This window comes from Chiloscyllium punctatum, chromosome 7 (assembly GCF_047496795.1).
Source record: "Chiloscyllium punctatum isolate Juve2018m chromosome 7, sChiPun1.3, whole genome shotgun sequence".
In the NCBI taxonomy this organism is placed as follows: Eukaryota; Metazoa; Chordata; class Chondrichthyes; order Orectolobiformes; family Hemiscylliidae; genus Chiloscyllium; species Chiloscyllium punctatum.
Window position 1 is genome coordinate 94,588,005 of NC_092745.1, and position 25,705 is coordinate 94,613,709.

Here is a 25,705-nt window from a genome sequence, read left to right on the forward strand (position 1 = left end):
TGCCAAACAGACAGGACACTTCTAAATGGAAAAAGCAGACACTTTGAAGTTGCCATGTCAAGTTGATAACTGATTCCAGTAAAAGAAAATCCAGTAAAAGAAAAGACAACAAAGAAATAAGGTATAAAATTAAGGGGTTATACTAAACTGTAATATACTGGGTCCTAGACTATTGTCCAAAGGGAAATGACATACATTCCAAAGGGAAGAAAATACATGTCTATGGGGAAGGAGCAGGGGAGTAGAATTAAGTGGGCAGCACATTCAAATACTCTACAGAAGCACGATGGCCCAAATGGTGGTCTCCTATGCTGATTCTATTATGTGTCATATTGAATCATGTGATTATTTAAAAAAAAGCTCCACTGAGAAGAATTATCATAATCCATTCATGAGTTCTCTCATCAGTTTATCTCTGAAGCTGTGTATCATTCTGGTAATGAAAACCCCATATGCTCTCTCACACATTATTTTTATAAACTTGTTGAGAACAGTAACCAAAATACTTGTATATTTTATAATAAATGGAATACTATAATTTACACTCACTGTTTAAACTCTGCATGCCTCAGCAAGGGTTCATCAGGATGATTTCTTGAAAATGCAAGCCTTTCTTTAACCTACTCACAAAGGACCCAAACCCTCTGTAGAGGGCACTAAACTGTGTAATTACTGCTCAGATGCCCATTAAAGGTTTGTGGGACAACTATAAATGTAATGAATAGTGACAAGATTAATCTGCCATTACAAAACCCAAGTTATAGTACTTTCAATGTGAATGTAACAATGGCATAGTCAAACTTCCACTACATGTGGTCACCTGGGATACTGGAAGTTTCTCTAACTTCCCATATCTCACAGAGGGAGCATTCCATCTGCCCTGCAATGACTTATCCCTAAATTTCCTTTACTTCCTCTTGTTCAAAGAATATTAAACATGTGAAAAGGACCTACTGATTTCTTAAACAACTACTTAATTTAAACTAAATACTGTACCACATTTGTGAATGGTTACAAGTTGGGAGGGTGAAAAGTTAGAGAAAGTTAAGGAGAGGAAGAGTGGGAAGAGCAATAGGAAAATTACATCCTTTCTTTATTTGTATTAATTTGATAAATAATGATCAGATTTGTAATCAATTACTTACAAGTGCGTCAACTGGTCAGCTTCTGTTGAAATAGTCAATAAATCATAGATGCCTTACTAATTTAGTCATAGAAATGAGACAATATAAGAACTGAAATTAATTTTTAGGAATAAAGTCTGTGCCAAACAATAGCCAAAACCCATTTACTTAAAGTTTTGCAAATAATTCAACACTGTTTGCATCCACAAAAGATGGCAAACTTTAAAGTGTCAGGCTCCTAAAAATCATTTCTAAATGTTAAAAAAAGTATGAAGCAACACTATGTAACTGACTTACTTCAGGATAGTAAGAAAGGACACATCTTAGAAACTGAGATATCACCAACTGAGAGTGACAGCCATCACTGGAGTGTTATGTTACTTGGTGAGATTTAGATAGCCATTGAAAAGTTCTGTTCTTGAACATTTTACTGCAAATCTCATGTTAAATTTGTTTACATTTATCATGAAAATGATTGCCATGTTTAAACAAGTGAAACAGGACACCTTCCATCATAGAACATCCTCAATGTCCTCCGTTCCAGACAAAAATAAGGATTGACAAAATCAAACCAGATGGGCAAAACAGTATGATTATCAATGTTGGAATATGAATTTGCTAATCCATGGTTGGAAGTCTCTAATACTTATAAAAGACCAAATGTCTTTAATAATTTTCAACTTGTATCACAGTTCTTCAAATTAAGCCATTTCTTGCCATTCAATGTCACTAATATATTTTGTATCATTCCGGTACTTAATTTACAAATCATCAGCTTAAAGTTTATAAAGAGAAAGATCTGCTTCATGGAAGCTTGTCTTCTGTGAAAAATATTGCTCAATTGTGGTCAATCATATTTTCTCAAAATAAGTCATACTTCAGGTCTTTAGGAATTCAAACGACTGCATCATCTCTTTTTCTGTAAATCCTTGTGAGGCAATATTCCATTTAACTGGTGTGGCTTGTCAAGATTTATTTTTATACGACTAACCTGAGGCTGCGCGACCTAGGACGCATGGCAGGAGACTGTCGTCCATCATCATCTGTGATGCTCTCTGTGCTGAAGTGCTTGCTGAGGAAATGCAGTTCATCGGCTGTCGGCTGATATGGCAGCTGGTGAAGTTTTTCCTGTGATGAGCAGGATGACTGTGTGCAGTAAATAAAATCGTTCTAAGTGCTATTTCTCATCAGTCTCAAGTCTACTGTTCTAAATTACTAAAGCATGGAAATGATGGTAAGAAAAACAAGCATTCAAGGTAAACTAAAAATATCAACTAAATCTGCTAATTTACCGAATGAATATGATGTTACTTGCTACAACAAATTTGACTGATGTTGCCTACATAATTGAGATTACATCACAGTCACCTCACTCCTGTAAAGCAAAGCATATTTATCATAAAGGTAAAATGTAATTTTTAAGACAACATATCTTGTCAGAAAATACTGCTGCTGAAATGAGTACTATTAAAAACTTTTGTACACATTCATGGATCTGATTACTGCTGGCTAGACCTGTATTTACTGTCAATCCCTAAATCTGGGAGATAAGGAATAAAAAGATTTTGATTTTTAGCTTTCACAGGAAATGTTCAAAATTTAACCAAGAGGGATCTTATTTAAAGACTACATGCTGATAATGTCCAGAATCATCTCTTCTGTTGTAATTATCCCAACAAGGTTGCCTTGACTCTAAGAAAGCTGTAGTTATGGCTGTAGGGGTCTAAGTGCAGTGTTTATTGGTAGGCTGTTTGTTCTAGCCTTTGTTCTAGAACCAATCATCAAACCAAAAGTCTGGGTTCGCTACGTAGATGACACCTTTGTCATCACAAAGCAAAACAAGATAGAAGAGACATTTAACATCATCAACAACACCCTCACAGGTATAAAGTTCACCAAGGAGAAAGAAACTGACAACAAACTCGCATTTCTGGACGTCACAGTAGCAAGAAAGGACAAGGAAGAATTACAAACCTGCGTATACAGAAAACCGACAGACACTGACCAAATACTCAACTACACCAGCAACCATCCCAACACACACAAACAAAGCTGTATCAGAACACTATTCCAACAAGGCACCACACACTGCAGCACAGACGAACTTCGGAAAACAGAGGAGAACCACCTATACGACGTATTCAAGAAGAACGGATACTCAAAAAACACAGTGCGCAGATTCCTCAAGAACAAACCACGACAAGCAGACCAAACACAGCCAGAAACCCTAACCACCTTACCATATATCAAAGAAGTTTCAGAAATGACAGCCAGACTACTGAGACCCCTTGGAATCCTAGTAGCACACAAACCCACCAACACTCTCAAACAAAAACTAACAAACTTAAAAGACCCAGTACAACCCATGGACAAAACCACCGTCATCTATAAAATTCCATGCAAGGACTGCCACAAACACTACGTAGGACAAACAGGAAGAAAGTTAGCCACCAGGATACATGAACACCAGCTAGCCACAAAAAGACACGACCCCCTCTCCCTCATAGCCCTACACATGGATGAAAAAAAAACCCACCATTTCGACTGGGACAACACATCTATCCTGGGACAGGCTAAGCAAAGACATGCCAGAGAATTCCTAGAGGCCTGGCACTCCAACCACAACGCCATAAACAAACACATAAATCTAGATGCCATCTATCAACCCCTCAGAAAACGAACAGGAAATGACATCACCACAAACCCCAGGAACCCCATCCAGGAGAAAGATATAAATAGAAAGCAGGAGACAACAGCTTCGCTTCACTTGGAAGTCGCCACTGATGATGTTACCTAGCCAGGTAATGAAACGTCTGGATATCAAACCTACAGCTCAGCGAGCAAAGCTACACCCTACACCTCAACCTGAGCTACAAACCTTCACAAACCTTGCGAAAATATCAAAGCATCCATGTTACCATTATTTCTACCTAGAATGCCAGCTCTGAGAATGTTTTGAACTCTTCTGACCTCAGTTTGTTTCTTTCATTCTCTTCTAACTTTGCTATTTTCCTTTTTTCCTCTTGTCTATCACTCTTATTTCCTTGGACACTCCTTCTTTCTCAATATTTGCCTCGACCATTGGCCAATAAGTGGACTGCAGTTTAATTTTTTTCTTCTTTTGGATTCACTTACGACCACCAAAGCCTTTCAATGGTTTTGTAAACCATTACTCTGGCTCCTGTTGTCAGTACTTCCTACAAACCACCTTCTCTATGAACTCATAAGAACATTTTCAAAATCTCTCTTCAATTTACACTGGAGTTACCCTAGTCCTCAGTTCTACATCATCTTGTCTGATGCTCCAACAGAAACATTTTCTTTTCTCTCCTGTAAATATGGGTGATTACAATCCTCATGTTTATTGGACCACTCAGATAAGCAAAGGAAGCCATGAGAAAAAAAAGCCATGGAGTGTATTCAGGATAGTTTCTAAGAACAATATGTTGTGGATCCAGTCAGGAATCAGGCTGTTTTGGTGATGCGTAATGGGGTCGGTTTAATAAATTATGTCAGAGTAAAAGATCCTCAAGGAAACTCTACCCATTATGTGGCATATTTTAAAAGGGATGAACTTAGGTTGGAAACAACTGTGCTAAGCTTACATAAGGATAATACAAAAGGAAGTATAACAGCTAGCTCATCAAAAATCCTGTCTATTTCCAAATATGGTGTGGGATCCAGATGTAAGCGATCCCAAAGTGAATTCAGGTCACAATCTCTGGCTCATGTCTTTACTATAGATCAATTCAAAGTAATACTTTCCCAAAATGTTATTGATATCATGTCTGGGAAAGCTTCCCTCTCTAAATTTCACAATATTATCATTTGACAACTCCGTGTTGTCCAAGTTCATCCCCAATCTACCCATCAGTCCTTTCCTTATTTGGTCCTCAAAATACAAAGGAATCTCTGTCCCAGCAGAAAGAGTTGGGTGATTTTAAGCACACTCAGCAGGCTAGAAGTCCAAAGGAAAATGCAGAGGTTTTACACCCCGTCCAATATTACTCTCCATTAGTTTCAGTTACAGCAAAATTGAGCAGGGTGCAAAACCTACCTGCTCTTGCTGGTCTCAGGCACGTTGGTTAAATTTATCCCAACTGTCCCAGCCTATCCCTGTCCACAAAACAAATCTCTTCCTCAAGTGACTGACACAATCCGACTTACACCATGCCTACTCTCTATCCACTAATATTACCATCTCTTCTGATGCCTTCTGCATTCCAAAGATGCGCAGGTTAAGGAGATCGGCTATACTAAATTGTCCATAACACCTAGAATGTGTAGGTGAGGTAGATTAGCCATGGGGAATGCAAGGTTAGAAGGATGGTATGGGGGAGGTGGAGTCTGGGTGGGATGCTATCCAGAAAATCAGTGTGGACTTGTTGGGTTGAATGGCCTGTTTTCATACTGCAGATTCTATGAAATGCTAGATTTTAAATAGTGCAAATGATGGGAAGTGATTTACTGAGTGCCCTCTTCAATAGAATATTCAGAATGAATGCATGGCTTGAGAGATGATGCAGGAGGGAGGGGTTCAGATTTTTGGGACTTTGGGACCGGTTCTCGGGAGGTGGGACTATTACAAACTGGATGGTCTACACCTGGGCCAGACTGGAACCAGTATCCTTGGGGGTGCTTTTGCTAACGCTGTTGGGGAGGGTTTAAATTAATGTGGCAGGGGGATGGAAACCAAATGAGGTGGTTAGTGGACAGGAAGGAGGTAATAATTAAAGCCTGTAAGGAACTAGATAATGAAGTCAGCGTGATTAAGGGGAAGAGTAGGCATGATTGGCAACTAAATGCTTCGTACATAAGGTGTGAAGTCAGACGAAGCTTTGGAAGAATATCGGGAATGTAGGACCAATCTGAAATGAGGAATTAAGAGGGCTAAAAAGGTCATGAGATACCTTTAGCAAACAGGGTTACGGAAAATCCCAAAGTCTTTTACTCATATATAAGGTGCAAGAGGGTAACTAGAGAAAGGGTTGGCCGACTCAAGGACAAAGGAGGGAAGTTATGTGTGGAATCAGAGAAAATGGGGGAGATTCTTAATGAGTACTTCGCATCGTTATTTACCAAGGAGTGGGACATGGCGGATGTTGAGATTAGTTTTGATTACTCTAGGTCAAGTTGGCATAAGGAGGGAGAAAGTGTTATGTATTCTAGAAGGCATTAAGGTGGATAAGTCCCAGGACCGGATGGGATCTCTCCCAGGTTACTGAGGGAAGCGAGAGGAAATAGCTGGGGCTTTAACAGATAGCTTTCCAGCATCCTTGAAAATGGGGGAGGTCCCAGAGGACTGGAGAATTGCTAATGCTGTCCCCTTGTTTACAAAGGGCAGCAGGGATAATCCAGGTAATTACAGACAGTGAGTCTAACGTCACTCGTAGGAAAGCTACTAGACAAGATACTAAGGGTTAGGACATGTATCCATTTAGAAAAAAATGGGCTTATCAGTGATAGGCAGCATGATTTTGTGCAGGCAAGGTCACGTCTTACAAACCTAATAGAATTCTTTGAAGAGATGACAAAGTTGATTGATGAGAGAAGGGACGTAGATATCACACACATGGTCTTTAGTAAGGCATTTGATAAGGTTCCCCATGGTAGGCTGATGAAGAAGGTGAAGTCGCATGGGGTCCAGGGTGTTCTAGTTAGATGGACAGAGAACTGATTGGGCCACAGAAGACAGAGAGTGGTAGTGGAAGAGAGCTTCTCAAAATGGAGACCTGTAACCAGTGGTATCCCACAGGGATCCATGCTGGGACCAGTGTTGTTTGTGATATACATAAATGATTTGGAGGAGGTGTAGGTTGTTTCATTAGCAAGTTTGCAGATGACACTAAAATTGGTGAAGTAGCAGATAGTAAAGGGGACTGTCAGAGAATACAGCAGAATATAGATAGATTGGAGAGTTGAGTAGAGAAATCGCAGATGGAATTCAATCTGGACAAACGTGAGGAAGATTTACCGAGGAGTGGGACATGGAAGATTTTGGAAGATGCAATTCCAGAGCGAACGATACAGTAAATGGAAAGGTCCTAGGGAAAACTGATGTACAGAGAGAGATCTGGGTTTTCATGTCCATTGTTCCCTGAAGGTGGCAACGCAGGTCAGTAGAGTGGTCAAGAAGGCATACAGCATGCTTTTCTTCATCAGACTCGGTACTGAGTACAAGAGTTGGCAGGTCATTGTATAAGACTTTGGTTCAGTTACATTTGGAATACTGTGTACGGATCTGGTTGCCACGTTACTAAAAGGATGTGGATGCTTTGGAGTGTGTGCACAGGAGGTTCACCAGGATGTTGCCTGGTATGGAGGGTGCTAGCTATGAGGAGAGGATTAGGATTATTTTCATTGGAAAGAAGGCAGTTGAGGGGGGACCTGATGGAGGTCTACAACATCATGAGGTATAGACAGAGTGGATAGCAAGAAACCTTTTCCCAGAGTGAAGGACTCAATTACTAGGGGTCAGGAGTTCAAAGTGAGAGGGGAAAAGTTTAGGGGAGATATACATGGAAAGTTCTTTACGCAGAGTGTGATGGGTGCCTGGAATGCGTTGCCAGCGGAGGTGGTAGAGGCAGGCACGATAGTGTCATTTAAGATGGATCTAGACAGAGGGATACAGATACTTAGAAAACAGATGGCAGATTTAGATAGAAAATATGGATTGGCGCAGGCTTGGAGGGCCAAAGGGCTGTAGTGTTCCTTGTTCTTTGTATTTGTTTCTCGTTCTTTTTATTGTGCATGAACAATAACATAGGGAAGTATTGGTTCTGTGGCATTATTGCTAGACTATTAATCCAGAAACTCAGCTAATATAGTGGGGACCTAAGTTCAAATCCACCATAGCAGATGGTGGAATGTGAATTTAATTTTAAAAATCTGGAATTAAAAATCTAGTGGTAACCAGAAAATCATTGTCGATTGTCAGGAAAAACTTGTCTGGTTCAATAATATCCTTCAGGGAAGGAAATCTGCCATCCTCACCTGGTCTGATCTACATGTGACTCCAGAACCATAGTAGTGTGGTTGACTCTCAACTATCCTCTAAAATGGCCAAGTAAGGCACTCATTTGCATCAATTGCTGCAAAGTCTCAACCAAGAAATGAAACCGAGTGGACCACCTTACATCAAACTAGGCACCTGAAACCACATGGCAAAAACTACCCTGTCAACCCTGCAAAGTTCTCTTTACTAACATCTGGGGCTAGGACCAAAACTGGGTGAGCTGTCTCACAGATAAGTAACAGCCTGATTTAGTCATAATCACAGAATCATACCTTACAGACAATGTCTCAGACACCACCATCACAATCCCAGGATATGTCCTTTACCACTAACAGGGCAGATTCAGCGTAGGTGACAACACAGTGGTATACAGACAGAAGGAAGTTGCCCTGAAGCCCCTCAACATTAACTCTGGATCCAAGGCTGAACAAGGGCAAGGCTTGTTAGTTGGTCATCTTGCCATCTTTACTCCCCTTTTCATATTTCCCATCCTTAGTAAAATGCCAACATAACTCTTAGCCTTCAGCCTTATGAGCATTTCAAAATTGTCAGCATCTGTCTTTTTATATGCTGGTGGCATGTATTTCTAATATTCTATACTTTATTTTGCATTTCTAACCATTTTAACGAAAAAATATGGAATTTTGTCAGAGGAATACTGATACATACTCAAATGCTTTTAATCCAAGATAAATCTCCGCCAACATGATCTACACAATTATTTTCAACATTTAATTTTTTTTAATGTAAGGATTATTATAGTATTTAAGGTAGTTTAAGGATCTATGATAAGGGCTTTCATTTTTCAAGTCTTCAGAAATAGGAAGCAGCATTAAGAATAACTGCAAAAAATGATGGTTTCCTGGTATTAACAATTATTATATGATTGAAATTTGTCACACAAATGGAAAACGAATCATCAGCCTAGACTTGAAGAAGAATTTCCAAAAATTGACACCAGCAACTGCTGATATTCATTGATCATAGATCTCCCAAAAATATCAGGGACATAGTTACAACAAAAGGAAAGTACTCTCACTAATTATGGCAACATCTCTTATTGTTGGTTAATTTGCAATATCCACTGCCAGCGTTTACTTAATCATTCAATATACAAGCACAATGACACAATACTGCGTGCAATTCTAGTCTCCTTCCTATTGGAAAGATGTTGTGAAACTTGAAAGGGTTCAGAAAAGATTTACAAAGATTTTGCCAGGGTTGGAGGATTTGAACTATAGGAAGAGGCTGAACAGGCTGGGGCTGTTTTCCCTGGAACATCGGAGGCTGAGGGGTGACCTTCTAGAGATTAATAAAAAATCATGCGGGGCATGGATAGGATAAATAGACAAAATCTTTTCCCTGGGGTGGGGGAGTGCAGAATTAGAGGGCATAGGTTTAGGGTGAGAGGGGAAGGATATAAAAGAAACTTAAGGAGCAACGTTTTCATGCAGAGGGTGGTACGTGTATGGAATGAGCTGCCAGAGGAAGTGATGGAGGCTGGTACAATTGCAACATTTAAAAGGCATCTGGATGGGTATATGAATAGGAAGGGTTTGGGGGGATATGGGCAGGTGGGACTAGATTGGGTTGGAATATCTGGTCGGCATGGATAAGTTGGACCAAAGGGTCTGTTTCCGTGCTGTACATCTCTATGACTCTATGACACTGGCAAATGAATGAAAATATGAGTATATATATTTTCTACATGCTCTGACATTTTTAAAGTGAGAAGACACAATTTTTTGTGGAGAAGAAATGCAAAACGTATAAAGAGAGACAAACAGATTTAGAGTAAAGAGTTGCTCAGATATAGGAGGAATATAATAGGGAATCTATGACAAATTAAAATGAAGTTAGAGTATGTGTGCATTGCTGCTTAAATTGTATTAAATAAGATTGGCAAATTCCAAGAACAAGCCACATATGTGATGACAATAATCACAGTAATGCAGATATGGCTCAAGCAATTGGAAGAATGAACATTTAGTCTTTCTGTTTATAATATATTCAGGAAAGTTATTGAAGATAAAAGGAGGGATGGCAATATTTAAGGAAAACAACGTTAGTGTTAGAAAGGGTTGATGCGCTCAAGGGTTGAAAAGACAGTATCAACTTGATTGGAATTAAATAGTAATCAAGGAGCAAATAAGTCACTGGGTGCAATTAATGAGAAGACAAAAGAGCAAATTTGCAGGCAATTCACAGAAAGGTGGAAGAACATTTGAGTAGTTATTATGGTATGCGTGATTTATAGACCAGGAATAAACTTATAGAGAGCAAAGCAGGGAAGTTACCACTGAACACTGTACATAACAACTCTTTTGATCAATACTTTTCCAGCTCAACAAGGAAAGATGCAGCATTTGGACCTAATTCTGGATAATGAAGTGGGGCAATGAAGCATTTTTTTCCCCGAGGGAATATTTGTGAAATCATGATCACAATATCGTTAGTTTTAGATTGCTTATGGAAAAGGACAAGGAAAATAAAATCTGGTTCAAATGGACTAGAATCAATGATTTACACGTAAGACAGTAAATTAGTCCTGGAAGACATTCAATGCAGTTGCAGACAAGACACATTCTCAAAGGGAGAATGAAAGACGTCCAAAGCCAGAACTGCCTCGATGACTTAAACTCTAGAGCTTAAAATTAAACATAAAACATGACTCATGTAACATTCATAGCGCAGTGCAGAGCCAAACTGAATATTGAAAGTGTAGAGACCTAATAATGGAATGAGAGGGTCAAAGAGAGGATAAGAAGAGACCAGCAATGAATATAAAAGAAAACTCAATGTATTTCACTAACAAACAGCAAAGGGTAGTTAGATGAAATTTAAAAGAAGGTCTTGCTGGAGGACATGACTAAGGTGCTAAATATGTGTACCTGCTTTCAAGAATTAAGGGAATGCTGTGAAGGAGCAGAGATATTCAATAGGATTAGAAAAAGAGACACTTCAAAGGTTGATAATTACTTGAAGTAGTAAAGGTACTCAGTTGAGCTGGAATGCACTCCAGATTACTAAAGGAGTAAAAGGTGTAAATTGGGGAGGCACTGGCCACAATAATCTACAGTCTAGGTTAGAGTGGTGCTGGAAAAGCACAGCAGGTCAGGCAGCATCTGAGGAGCAGGAAAATCGATGTTTCGGGCAAAAGCCTTTCATCATTCCAGCACCACTCTAATCCAGACTCTGATTTCCAGCCTCTGCAGTCCTCACTTTTGCCACAATAATCTACAGCTGTTTCGATATGGCAGTGGCTCCAAAGGACTGGAAGATTGCAAATGTGACATTTCTGCTCACAAGCGGAAGACAGGGACGCCCAGCGGTTCAGTCAGCCTGATGGCATTGTAAGAAGGTATCAATGAAGGTCAAGTTGGAACTTGGAAACAATATGGATTAATAAATGAAAGCCAGCATGGATTTGCTACAGAAAAATCATATTTGACTAATTTGATTGAGTTCTTTGCTAAAGTAACAGACAGAAGTAATAGGGTAGTGCAATTAATATTATGTATATGAACTTTCAAAGGTATTTTGTAAAATAACACAATAGATGCCAGCAAAATTGAAATCCATTAGACTTACAGGGCCAGTGGCTGCATGGATGGTGCACAGTAAAACAAACAATGACATTATGGAAAACTTTTATAAAATATGACGTTATGCCCCTGTTAGATAATTGTGGTCAATCCTGGGAACCACACTTCAAATAATTTGCAAGACCTGAGAGAATGTGCTAGAGAAAAATTGTGAAAGTAGTAGCAGCAGCAATTAAAGACTTTAATTGTATAGAGAGACTAGAGAAACTGGAGAAAGTTAAGTGGGCATTTGATGGCGATGTTCAAAATCATGAAGGGTTTTGATAGGGTAAATAAAAACAAATCATTTTCGGTGGTTGATATAAGGAAACAGATATAAGGTATCTGGCACAAGAGGAAAAAATAATTGCCACAGAGAGTTATGATGATCTGGAATGTATTGTCTGAAAGGAGGGTGAAAGCAGCTGCAGTAATAACTTACCAAAAGGGAGTTGGATTGAAACTTGAAGGAGGGAATGACAGGAAAAAGAACAGCTAATCGGAAAACTCTTTCAACAATCCTCCACATGCAGGAGGGCCAGATGACTTCCTACTATACTGCATTGCTCTATATATTTTATGAGTTAATGTACTAGATTACATGACCACATTATCAGCACAATTCCAAGATATGGCTTTTGGTCTATCGTTAGTTCATACCAATAATAATCTATTGCAAAATAATCAATACATACAGATACAGTGGAGCTGGGTGTATTGGTTCCATATCCAGAAGAAGGTAGGGAGGCCAAGGACCATCGGCGTCCATCAGTTCTGGAGATTTGGAGACAGAAAATACAGAATAGTGAGAAATAAATAGACAAAGACTATGTTTAAGTTACATAAAACATTTGAAAAGGTGAAAGGCATTCTACGTGTAGTATTTTAGATGCAATGCACCTCCAAGGCCTTGTTCCATCTATTGAAATCCCAAATCAAGTGTTTTGCAGAAAAAACAGGTTTAAATCAACAAGTTGAAGAAGGAAAAAAAAGAGATTTGCTATACCAACAATAGTAACAACATAAGGGTTTTACTTAAAACTTTCAGCCACATTAAATACCCAAGTTCAACAAATAATAAATAAAGTGACAGGAATGGAAACAAACTAAAAGCATCTTTTTTCTTAAACCAAGAAGTAGCCTCAGCCATTTAAAGTAAAAGGCTACAGAGGATCTGACCAACATGCACTCCAAGCCACCCTCCCACGCACAAAGAAAAAATGTGCATTTGACATGTGGCTTTCTGGCAAGGACACAGTGTCAGCAATATTAAAGAATCAGGTTGGTATACAAATATCCTTCACATTATATGTAGGACTTGCTCCATTTTTGAGTATATGTACCCTAAAACATTTCACTTTCTATGGAAGGGAAAAAAATTAACTATGGGTGTTCTCAAAAACTTTGCAACATTGATTGCCCATAAACAAGTGAAATCTTGTACTAGTCTTACTGAAAGTTAACACAGGAATTAGATGACATGTAGTTGACTTAATCTCATATATTATCTTTGTTACAGAACCGGCAAAGTACCATTTTAATGCTTTTCTATACCTTTTGAACTTAAACTTCAATCTTCTTTATAACATCAACGACACTAGGCCAGATATTCTGCTATAAAGTATGAAGTGTGAACTATAGAGGCAGGGTATATCAGTGGGTCTTCAGATAATGAATTCAGCTTATAAAATACAGTTGCAAACTTTTAGACAGAATATTTCTGTCATCAAAAAAATATATAGCTTTAAACAATATATTGATGACGTAAGACAAAATACAGAGGAACCTCAATGACACGGGCAGGCAGCATTTCACTCGGTTAATCAAATGCTGGATAATCAAATGCCAGATAACATTGTTAGCCAAACATCGGGACCTTGCAATCTTGTCCGGATAATCTGAAATTCGGTTAACCGAGGTTTCTCTGTATCAGAAGAGTAGATATAAACAACTTCAGAGTAATTGGATTTTCTATCAGATATTATCAATAGATTCCACTTGAGAAGCAGACTCAGGATTATAAATCCTTTCAGTAAGTGATCACATTCACTCTTGAACAATGTTCAGATTGTTTAAATTATAAAGTTGCCTGATTATTATGATTTCCAGTTAACTGGATTACTAATCATGAATAATAAACAAGGGAATAAAGATGTTAGTTTTTTAAAAATTGTATGGAATAGAAAAAAGCTGCAAGTTAGTTCTACAGGGAGGTCATTAGCACGATCATGATATCATTATAAACACAAGGTTTTATAAAGATTGTTATGTTTGGGGATTGATTCTTTTAGAGTAAATGTAGGAACAAAGGTGGCACGTGTCCTGGTCTGAATTCTGATGGCAACAAGCTTGGTTCTGAAAGGGAGGCCCTTATTGTTCAACGGGAAGAAGGTGCAAGATATTCATATCTATAAACAATGACAACAGCAACTGTGCTGACTGTGAATAGACTGTTAGTCTTCAAAGACCCAGGGAGGAGTTAGGAATTTAAATTTTGTAAATAGTTATACTTCAAATTGTTTATTTAATTTAAAGATAGAATAGCATTTCACTTGAGTAAAAAGCCCAGTTGATTCAGATCACCATTGAGATGAGCATTGAGGGGGAAGGGTCCATTAAAAGCCATCAAAGTTGGATTGCAGATTCTTCATGGAGCCTCACAAGTTCAATGTCTAAGAATCTGAGGTGGAGAGATAGAGGTAACGAGTCTCAATGGTTTACTACACAATCATGTATGTGGGAGCTAAGCTTGAATTGATGAGACTCAGCTAATGAGGATCTATGTAAGATTGGAAGATTCACCAGGCTTTGGCGAGATACGGGTTATCTGGAAGGTAACCCTGACTTTGAAAACAAGTTTGGAAATTAGAAATTATCTGGTTGGAAAAAGGAAAAGAAAGTAAGCAAGCCTCCAGGAGTAAGAATTACTTTGGATTCATTCTGGAAGAAGAGTGTTTACTGAGGGAACAAAGTAAAATATAATGTGGAAGGAGATATTCAATTATTTGAAGTGTTAATTGAGGGCTGTCCTTTCTACTTTTTAGAGGATAAGTTGTCCAATACAGCAGGTTTAGTTAGTGTTGCTTTTAGTTTGTTTGTTACAGCAGAAGCTGAATGCTAGAAATCTTCAGTGCAAGTTCTAATTTCTTTTTTAAGTTATTGATCTCCATGGGGATTTTTACACAGATTTAATTTATTTGATCCTCACCTACAGATGGCTGCATACCAAATGCTGAATGGAGAGAATTATGAAATTCTTAGTTTTGCATGGCATCACAGCATAGGAGGTGTGCATTAGTTCTGCCTGGTTAAAGTTCCTTAATACTGTGTTACCATCTGCTCAAAGTCAATGATTTACAAAAGAGCTGACCTTTGAATAACAGCAGAGATATACAAGCTACTCCTGATTCTGAAGTCTCAGGTACTTTTAACTATAAGGAATGATAGAAAGAGAAGGGGACGACTAAGTTATGTAAAGTTGGGATTTTAAAATGATTAGTGTAAATGCAAAAAATATTAGAAATTAAATATTAAAATTATAATTGTATGCATCCAAAGAGAAATTCAACACTATAAATGTCTCTGAAACACAGATTTAATTTGATGTTGCACCAATGGAGTGGCATTGTACATGACCCTTATGGCATAACTACAAAGTACGACTAAAAGCAGCTTCCACCATTACCACCGAAGGGAAGGGCATCAATAATACAAAACCTGCCCAGTGAAACTAATAAAAAGGATTTGGTCCTAATCATTCATCAAACTGCGTCCATCAAACGAAACAGTGGAGACAGATATTTTGCAACAAGTTCACTTAGGCATGTCCTAGGGTTCAGACAAATAGTTGGGCGAAATTTTCCTCACAATTCTCCACTTGCAGAGCAACAAATGACGGCATTACTGGGATTGGAACAGAATTTCAGTCCAAAGGATTTCTGGAGGGTTTTTTGTGGCACAATGGTAGTGTCCCCAGTTCAAATCCTACCTCCTCCAGAGGTGCATCAAACACATCTGAATAAGTTGATTAGACAATTTTAAAAGAATTAAAGGGATTTCTATAGGCTGGATAAAGCAAAATGGAAACCATTTAACTCTACTTGTTAACGGGGATTTAATGAGAGAGTTGATATTAGTTCACAGAGGCCATTTGGATCAAACTACAAGTTTAATTCAGAAATTGCCAGAAAAGTTCAGCAGGTCTGGCAGCAACTGCAATTTCTGTTTTTGTTTTTGATTTACAGCACCCATAGTGTTTTTGGATTTTACAGGTCTAATTGATCACTATTACTTGTAAATGCTTTCGATTGCCTATCAGAACAAAGTAAGCGGTAACAAGTTAAAATTAAAAGAATTGGGCCTCTTGTAGTGCAGTAGTGGTGTCACTACTTCTGACAGACGAGGCCTGGGTTCAGTCCCCTTGCTCCAGAGGTATGTTACAATATGCTTAAACTTTCCCTGGAGGGTCGGAGGCTGAGGGGTGACCTCATAGAGGCTTATAAAATCATGAGGGGCATGGATAGGATAAATAGGCAAAGTACTTTTCTTGGGATGAGAGAGTCCAGAACTCAAGGGCATAGGTTTGGGGTGAGAGGGAAAAAATATAAAAGAGGGGCAACATTTTCATGCAGAGGGTGGTGTATATATAGAATGAGTTGTCAGAGGAAGTGGTGGAGGCTGGTAGAATTGCAACGTTTAAAAGGCATCTGGATGGGTATATGGATAGGAAGGGTTTAGAGGGATATGGGCCTTGTGCTGGCAGGTGGGACTAGATTGGGTTGGGATACCTGATCGACATAGACAAGTTGGATTGAAGGGTCTGTTTCCATGCTGTACATCTCTATGACTCTATAATTTGTTGGTCAGAAAATATTGTAGCAAACAGAATTTTGGAATCATAGGACGGTTACATCAGATGGCGGTTATTTGGCTTGTTGAATCCATTCTGGCCCCCTGCAAGAACAACGTAGCCACGACTATTCCTTCATTCACACTCCACAGATCTGTTTCTTATTCTTTCAGGCAGTGCAATCTAGATTGTAACATATTGCTACGTAAATATGTTTTTCATCTTATCATTACACGCAAATGTAATTCCCTCAGTGATACTGAGATGGTGTTTATAAGAACATAAAAATAGTAAGATCAGGAATTGATAACTCAGTTCCTAGAGCCTGCTCTGCTATTCAGCAAGATTGTGTTTACTTACCATGCAGGTGCAGCAGGCAGTTAAGAAGGGAAATGTTTGTTGGCCTTCATAATAAGAATCATCTTGCTGCAATTTCACAGGGCATTGGTGAACACCACACCTGGGGTACTGTGTGCAGTTTTGGTCTCCTTAGTTGAGAAAGGAAGTTCTAGCTATAGAAGGAAGACTCTGAAGGTTTGCCAGATTTATTCCTGGATATCAGGACTGATGTATGAAAAGAGAATGGATCGGCTATGACTACATTCACTGGAGCTTAGATGAATGAGGGATGATCTCAAAGAAACACAAAATTGTAACAGGACTAGATGGGATAAAAGCAGGAAGGATCTTTCCAATGACTACGGAGTCCAGAACCCAGGATCACAGTAAATGGGGTTAGCCATTTAGGGCTAAAGGGAAAATTTCGTCACCTAGAGAGAAGTGGGCCTCTGGAATTCTCTTCCACAGAAAGCAATTGAAGCCAAAATTTTGAAAGTTTTGAAGAAGGACTCCTTAGGGCTAAAGGGATCAATTGACATGAGGAGAATGCGAAAACAGGGTATTTACTGGTTTGGATGATGGACCAGAATTATACTGGATGGTGGACCATGCTCAAAGGGTTGCATAGCCTACTCCTGGTTTCTATTCTTAATGGTTGATCTTCTACTTTAGTCTCTCCTTTCCAGTCTGGCATCATACCAGTGGATTACTTTAGTATGCAAAAATCTATCAACTGCTGACCTTGAATATTCTCAATAGTGGAACATTCACAGCCCTCAGATAGGCATGATTGAGCAAAGGAATTTGAGTAATGGAATTCCTCCTTTTCTCAGTCTTAAACAGTCAACTCCTTAAAGCATCAAACCCTAGTTCTAGATTCCCCAGTCAGGGGAAACAACTCCTCAGCATCTTAACGGTCAAAACCCTTGCCAATTTAATATATTTCAATTATGTCACCTTCAATTATTTTAAATTCTGAAGAATATTCATCTTATTCTCCTTAGTCTAGGAGTCCGTCTGGTGAATTTTCACTGCAATGCCACTAAGACAAATAGATACTTTAATAGACCATGACCAGAACAGCATCACATCAAAGAATAGTGGAGCAACAGCCACCCATCATCACTGGATTTAATTTGCTCAACCAAGCTAAAACGGCTGAAAATTTAATGCTAACGATAGATTATAGGGTAGGTTAGGTGATATAATAACAGACCATTGAATAAGCATGGCAGCATAACTAGATGACAATGATTTCAGCACGATTAAAAAAGATAATTAGAAAATCTCGCTCATGAACTATGTAGGTCTCCAAGTCAAAAGAGCACATTGAAAGATTTTGAATTAAAAATAAACCATCAGGCACATGTCAAATTTTATTTGATGATGTGTTTATCAGACTGTGATTAGCATGTTCCACCATCCAATTAACTGTGACTGACCAGTAGGTCAATCCATCCATAATGGTCAAAGTCATGAGGGAGTCTGGACTGAGGAAACAGAAAGAAACTGTTCCCATTGCTGAAAAAAAGTCAAACATTAAAGAACCAAAGGCAGGAGGAAAAATCTCTTCCTACAGCAAAAGGTTAGGATCTGGAATATACTGCTGGAGGTTGTGATGGATGCAGCTTCAATTCTGGTCTTCACAAGGTATTGAATAAGCACGTAAACATAAAAAGAAACTACATGACTACAGCAAATGGGAGGGGAGCTGGAGCAGCTAACTTGCATTTCCAAAAATGTTGGCATAGACATAATGTGTCAAATGGCCTCACTTTGTGCTGCAACCATTCTGTGATTATTATTTCCTTCTTCTGGGAAAGAGGCTTGTCTGACTAAGTAAAATCCTAGATTTAGTCTGGGTGTAAACCACAACAGTGGAATTCATGATTGACAGTTTTAAAGAGTGGCCTATTTTGAAGAAACATCATCACTTCTCAGGCCAAGGTAAGAGGAACTCACAAGGATTCAATGGTGTTCTGAGTGACCATTTTTACTGTTACAAATGATGCTTCCTGGGTCTCAGCTATTCGCAATATATATCAATGATGCATTTGTGGGTCCAAACATATTATTTCCAAGTGTAAGGAATGCCACAAAGCTAGTCAGTGGGCAAGAACACAGCACATGGAATATGATGTGGAAAAATGTGAGGGTATCTACTTTGGTGGGAAGAATAGACTGGAAGAGTATTTCTTAAATACTAAAAGAGTAGAAAGCATAGATGTACAAATGGGACCTGAGTGCTATTATTAACAAGTAACTGCAGGCTAACATGCAGGCACATCAAGCTATTAGGAAGGTGACTAGGATAGCAGCTTTTATTCTCAGAGGATTCAGGTTATGAAGTAGCAAAGTCTTATTTCAATTGTTAAAAACCGTGGTTAGACTACACCTGAAATATGGTGTACAGATTTGGTCCCATTGCTGAGGAAAGCTTTCACTGCCATGTAGGGAAGAGCCACAAAGGATCATCAGACTTGTTGCTGGGATAGCTATATTGTCCTGTCAGGAGGCACTGGGGAAACAGGGCCTGTATTCTCTAGAGTTTTGAAAAAATCTCACTGAAACACAAAAAAAAACTTAAATGGATTGACATGGTCAATGCAGTTAAGATGTTCCCCCTGAGTTTAGAACCAGAGACATAAATTCAAAACAAAGGGGAAGTCACTTAGTGTCAAGATGAAGAGAATATTTTCTTTTACTCAGAGTAAATCTTATAAAATTCTCAACCCAACAGGGCTGGAGAGGCTCAGTTATTGAGTATATTTAAACATCAATGATCTTTAAACATCAATGACGTGTAGAGAAAAAGGGATGGCATAGGAAAAAGGCACTGAAGTATATGATTGGCCAAAATCAGACTGAATGGGGGAGGCAGGCTCAGAAGGCCAAATGGCTCATTACTGCTCCTCGGTTCTGATGCTTTGTTCTCTATGTTGAGCAGAACAGGGCCTCTGTCACTCAAAATCACACCAGAAATCTGTCACACCAGAAATGAACAATGACCAACAAAAAGCAGGAATGCATATACACCAACCAATATGTATGGATGGCATCACGGAATGCTGTTTGCTAAACTCTAGTAGAAATTTGAGAACTCTGTATGATAGAAACAGACTTTAACATATGTTGGTGACGATAAACATGTCAGTCTAATGACTGGTATTTGTGAATGTCAGTTACAAGGAAAAGTCCATGGCAATAAAGCTGATCCTCACAGCAGTTGCTGACATATACTGGAAACAAACAAATCAGTAACAAAAATTGAAGTTACTGGAAAAGCTGAGCAGGTCTGGTAGCATTTGTGAAGAGAAATCAAAGTTAACGGTTCAAGTCCATTGACCTTTCCTCAGAAATCTTCGTGGGGTGACAGCTGAATCAATGCAGAACTTGATAGAGGTTAAGTATTGACCTTTAAACATATAGAACTCTAAAAAAAGTTCAGAATACATTAAATACATCACAAAAAGCACAAGACCAAAAATAATGATCCATAATTTTTGCCTGTGTCATAAGGGAAGTAGAATTGCTTTTTGACAAATCTGAGGTAAAATTCCTCAAACTCCTAAAGAGGAGGGATGCATGAACGGTTAATGCATCATAAACAATTCTGAAAAGTACAGGTTTTGTGACTTTACCATTTGGGTGGAAATCTTATGCTACAATGCTATAACGATGTTTTGTTTTAATTAGAAATTACTTAAACCCAAGGGCAAGTTACAAAACACTTCACAAACAAAACTCATAAAAGATAACGTTTTACAAAAACATTATGAGGAAAGCAAATGCCAGAATATTATTAAATAAAACTGAAAGCCACAAGAGAGTTAGTAGAATGAGGCTGATGCTTTTGTACCAAAAAAAATCAAATTGCTGAACAGACTGTATTAAGGCTGTATTAAATGGACACAGATTAGCACAGGAAGCAGAAAAGAAGCTTGGCATTCATTAAGGTTTGTTGCTGCAGATCCAGTGGTTTCAATAAATAATTCTTCAAGTAATGATATTTCCTGCCAGTTGCAGCTTTATTTACATCAGCCTATAAGCATTTTTCTCCATGAAATAATATGAAAATTTCAATATGTGCATCATTCTGTACACATGAAACAACTAAAAGCAAAACATTTACTCCAGCACTTTATGGCATGTCCATGCACAAACATCCAAAGTACAGCTCCAGAACATGCAATGAATATGACAGCAACACCTATTTGAGTGTTACCTGTCAGCTCTGTGACCATGGCTGCATCAAAGAAATATAAATACATTAATGACTAACAAAATAATGCAATATAAAGTAACATACATTTAAATTACTTGACTTCTCAAATCTTTACTTGTGTCATATGCAAATTAGACTGTTTTACCATCTGAACTTAATTTTAACATACAGTATGTAATGTGGAACAAAATATGACTACTGGTTTTGTGTAAGCAAGTTCACAAGTCACTTATTTCTTAAGCTTAAAATTAGTATTTTAGTCCTTTATTTTCAATGAAGCACACAATTTTGAGTGTTTCTGAATGGCTGCAGTAGGTTACAGGAAAAATGAACAATTGTACATGGACTAAGAGACCCATAGAGCCAGACTGTATAGAAGAAGCCCTTGGCCCATCAGGTCTACAACCAAAATAAATCCTATCTACCTATGTACACAATTTTACTTTCCAGTACTTAGTCGTACAGCACAGAAATAGACCCTTCAGTCCAATCAATCAGTCTATGCTGAACATAATCCCAAACTAAACTAGTGCTACCTGCCCACTGCTGGTTCATATCCCTCCAAACCTTTCATATTCATGTATCTATCCAAATATCTTTTAAATTTTGTAATTGTACCTACATTCACCAGTTTCTCAGGAAGTTCATTCCACACGCAAACCACTTTGTGTAAAAAATTTGCCTTTCATAGCTTTTTAAAATCTCTCTCCTCTCACCTTAAAAATGTGCCCCTAGTCTTGAAATCCCTCATCTTAGAGAAAAGATAACTACCATTAACTAATCGTAATGATATTTCAAGTGGTCATTCAAATACTTTTTAAAGGTTGTAAGTGTTCCTGCCTTAGCCTCCCAGGCAATACATTCCAGATTCTCATTGTTCACCGAGTGAAAACAACTTTCTTCAAATCCCCCACCAAACATTCCCTCCCTCCCCTTAAAATTATGCAGACTCATCACTGACCCTTCAACAAAATGGGAACAGCTGCTTCCTATCCACCTTATCCATAATCTGGTAATCTTATCCACCTCAATCAGCTCCCCCTCAATTTTCTGTGCTCTGAAGAAAACAACCTGAGCCTATCCAGCCTCCCTTCATAGCTAAAATGCACCATCACAGGCTTACTATCCCTAAATAAACTTTGCCTTTCCATGTGGAAATCTATTCTCTCCATCTGATTTTTTTCTGAATAGTTTCCTATGACTCGCTGCTTGGTAATTCTCTGGTTTATTCCTATGATGCTTCCATGAAAAGTGGAACCACATTGACTGTCCTCCAGTCCGCTGGCATTTTCCCTGTGGTCAGAGGGATTGAAAATTTGGGTCAGAGCCCTTATAATTTCTTCCCTCACCTCCCACAGCAGCCTGGGACCTCCTTGATTTCATTTTCTGTCCTTAACTCGCCAGTGCTTTGTGTTATGTAAAACGATGAAACACTTTCAAGTATATCCTTAAGCCATACAGTAGAAATGTAGTTGTTCATGGTATTAAGAGGTAACTAGTTAAAATTGATGGTTTACAGGTCAACACTGCACCCAACATACAAACATTCTAGCTTTCTCTCCTTTCATATTTGGCATCATGCCTGTTACCATTCCCTAACTAATGAAATGGTCAGCTATTGAATGTAGCTCTACAACCCAGCTATAGGCTGGATTTGAACCATGTCCCATGTCACTTAATGCTTTCACTTGTATCCAAATGGGAATAGAAGCTTTAGAAAAGAAGTGGAAAAATATTATACAGCCTTGTTACCATCATTAAGGTGAGTGCTTTTAATCTTTTTGATCATTTAGTAAAATAAAAGACAGGACATTATTACTTGCCAACATGAGGAACAGAGAACCTTGTTGACTATCATAAGTGAAACATGGGGATTATGATAGCAGTATGATGCAAACATTAGTTTAGAAGTATTTTAAAAAATATCAATAGAGATTTTGTTGGGTTCTAATAGTTAATGTTTTAGACCAAATTGCAGCATAATATAGGGTCTTTCATGCAATGAATTCTCAAAAGTGCTTTCCATATGTCCTGACAAGTCCTAAGCGATAATAGGAGTGGTAGGGAAATGAGTTGAAGAGGTGAGTTTTGAGAAAGCTTGAGAATATGGAGGCAGACGTCCTAAATCAAAAGGATGATCTGGGCGAAAATGCCACAAAGCAGGATCAAAATAGCTGAAACCTCTGCTACTAAAGCCAAAATTGAGTAAAATGCCAAGATGCTACAGCCAGAAGAACAGAGAATGTCTACTGGTATATAGACATTTGCAGAAATATACTTAGACAAAATATGGAGAAATTGGATGGTAGAAACAACATCTATGAATTCGTTAGCTAGTTGTTGTAATTTCTGTGAAAGGGACAGGGGACAGAATCTTCCATGCCTGGCACAGGAAGCTTGAGGGGAGTACTGAAACAAAGTCTGAAATGTTAGGGTCAGGTTAACAGGCCAACATGATCAGACTTCTGGGCCATCTTTCCAGAAGTGGGTCATCACCAATGGGGAGTCAATCTGCAAAACTAAATACTCATTTTTGAGCTGATTGTGGCCACTGCTGGGATTTTAACAGCAGGGGGATTAGCTCACAAGAGCTAAGCATGGCCAGTACTTGGAGCTGGCTTGGCTTTCCTGAGGCATCTCCACACTGCACATCAGGGTCTCTTAGTTATAGCTGTCAACCACCCATTGTGGCCTGGGAGTTTATATAATTACATTCAGTACTTATTCAGAAGATGCATCAAAGTGGAGGCACCACTGCAGTTCCCTGCTACTATGGCAGCACCCATTAGTGGATTTGCCATTCTTTCAAGGTCACAGGTATTCTGATTGGGACTGCAAAACCAGGAAGCCACCCATTATCCTTAACTAACAAACCTAGAGGCAGTCACTTAAAGGGCTACCAAAGATTTGCCAGGTCAGCATATTGACTACTAGTGCAATGTCGGATTCCAGAAATGGGCCCGTCTCTCAACTATTTCTTGAAGTGGACAACATTCTGCTCAGTGTAGAACTGAAGGAGAATGAGAGGAATAACGCTTGCTGAGCAGTAGGATAAACAGGACTAAAGGTGTGTGGAATGTGTACGTGTTCATAGGTGGATTCCTTTGTATACTGTGCTATGAAAGGGCAGAGGCCTTCTCCAGAATGTTATCCTCAGCTCATTTTAGATGTCAGTTGTCTCCAGGCTTGGGAAACCCAAGTAATAATGGTTCCTGACTTGTGCCAGGTGGTTGAAGGCTTAGAAAACACAGCTACCCCATTATGAAGCCTACAAAGCAGCTTAAATCAGAGGCTATCAGCCTCATTAAATAAAACAAAAAAAAAGAAATGCGAATGCTGGAAATCAGAAAGAGTCACAAATTGCTAGAAAAACTCATTTGGCCAGGCAGCAGCTGCACAGAGAAAGCAGAATTAATATTTTGGGTTCAGTGACCTTTCTTGTTCTCATTAATTTATTTAAATTAATAACCCACCCCCTGGGGGTCAGGGTTGGATGTTTGCTCCATGCTCCACTTCCATTAAATCCAGAAATGGGTGGGCTGAGGTCAAGGTTCAGATTTTAACCTCTGTCCTACTCCCAACCTACACACTTCTGGCTCTTAAAATTCAGCCCAATTATGTGCACAGCAAGCATCTATGGGTTATTCAATCATGAAGGAACTCACAGCTAGGGTCAGTAAAGTACACAAGTAACACCCAACAAGTGGACTTCCCACAAAGTGTCTTTCGGGTAAGACTTTAAATTGAAGCTCTGCCTGCCTCCTCACGTGGTCCTAAAAGTTTCCAAGACAGCATCTCAAAGGAGGAGATACAGGAACTCAATCTATATCCTTGGCAATATTTATCCTTCTATTAACATTACTGAAATCAATTATCTGGTCCACCTCACACAGCTACCTGGGACTTGTATGCAAATTGACTGCTGTACTTTCAGCACCCAAAAGCAACTCACCTCCAAAAATAGTTAATTGGCTCTAGGACATTTTGAGACAATCTAAGTTTATAAAAGATGCTCTATAAACCCAAGCCTTTCTTTCTTTATTGGATACTGATCAGGAGTAGGAAACCTAGTTCAACTCCTTACTTGGCCTAGGAGTACTAAGGGCAATATACTCTCTATATTTATTGCATGTGGGCAATTTGTTAAACCCTTTACATTTGTTGTGCAATGATTTAAGAGGTTAAGTTATACGGAAACATCATGAGAGTTTCAAGTAGTGTAGCTGAGTGGCTTAGATAGAACACTGGCTCAGGGCAGCAATGTATCCGCAGCTGAAATCAGCTACTTCAGCACAGACTAAGCATGGAATCTGAGAAGCTGTGGCTGATATGGCTGCACCCTGCCTGAAATGTCAGATCTCGTGCTTCTCTGATGCTGCCTGACCTGCTGTGTTTTTCACAGCGCCACACTTTATTAACTCTGATTCTCCAGCATCTACAGTCCTCACTATCTCCTTCAACTGCTAGGCACAAGCCAATAACCATTATTATTTTGCTACATTGCTACAACTATATTGTTTTTCACAAATAATTTTGATGAATATGAATTTTCCTTCTGTCACTATTTGA

The 25,705-nt window shown here is 38.8% G+C and overlaps 1 protein-coding gene across 1 annotated transcript in view; it reads right to left on the minus strand.

Moving 5' to 3' along the window:
• The window catches only part of mast2 (microtubule associated serine/threonine kinase 2), a 418,453-nt gene that overhangs the window by 90,266 nt on the left and 302,482 nt on the right, over positions 1–25,705 (minus strand). The window contains 3 exon segments of the mRNA XM_072574356.1: positions 2,116–2,270; positions 12,419–12,497; positions 21,137–21,157. Of these exon segments, the coding sequence (XP_072430457.1) occupies positions 2,116–2,270; positions 12,419–12,497; positions 21,137–21,157 (255 nt within the window).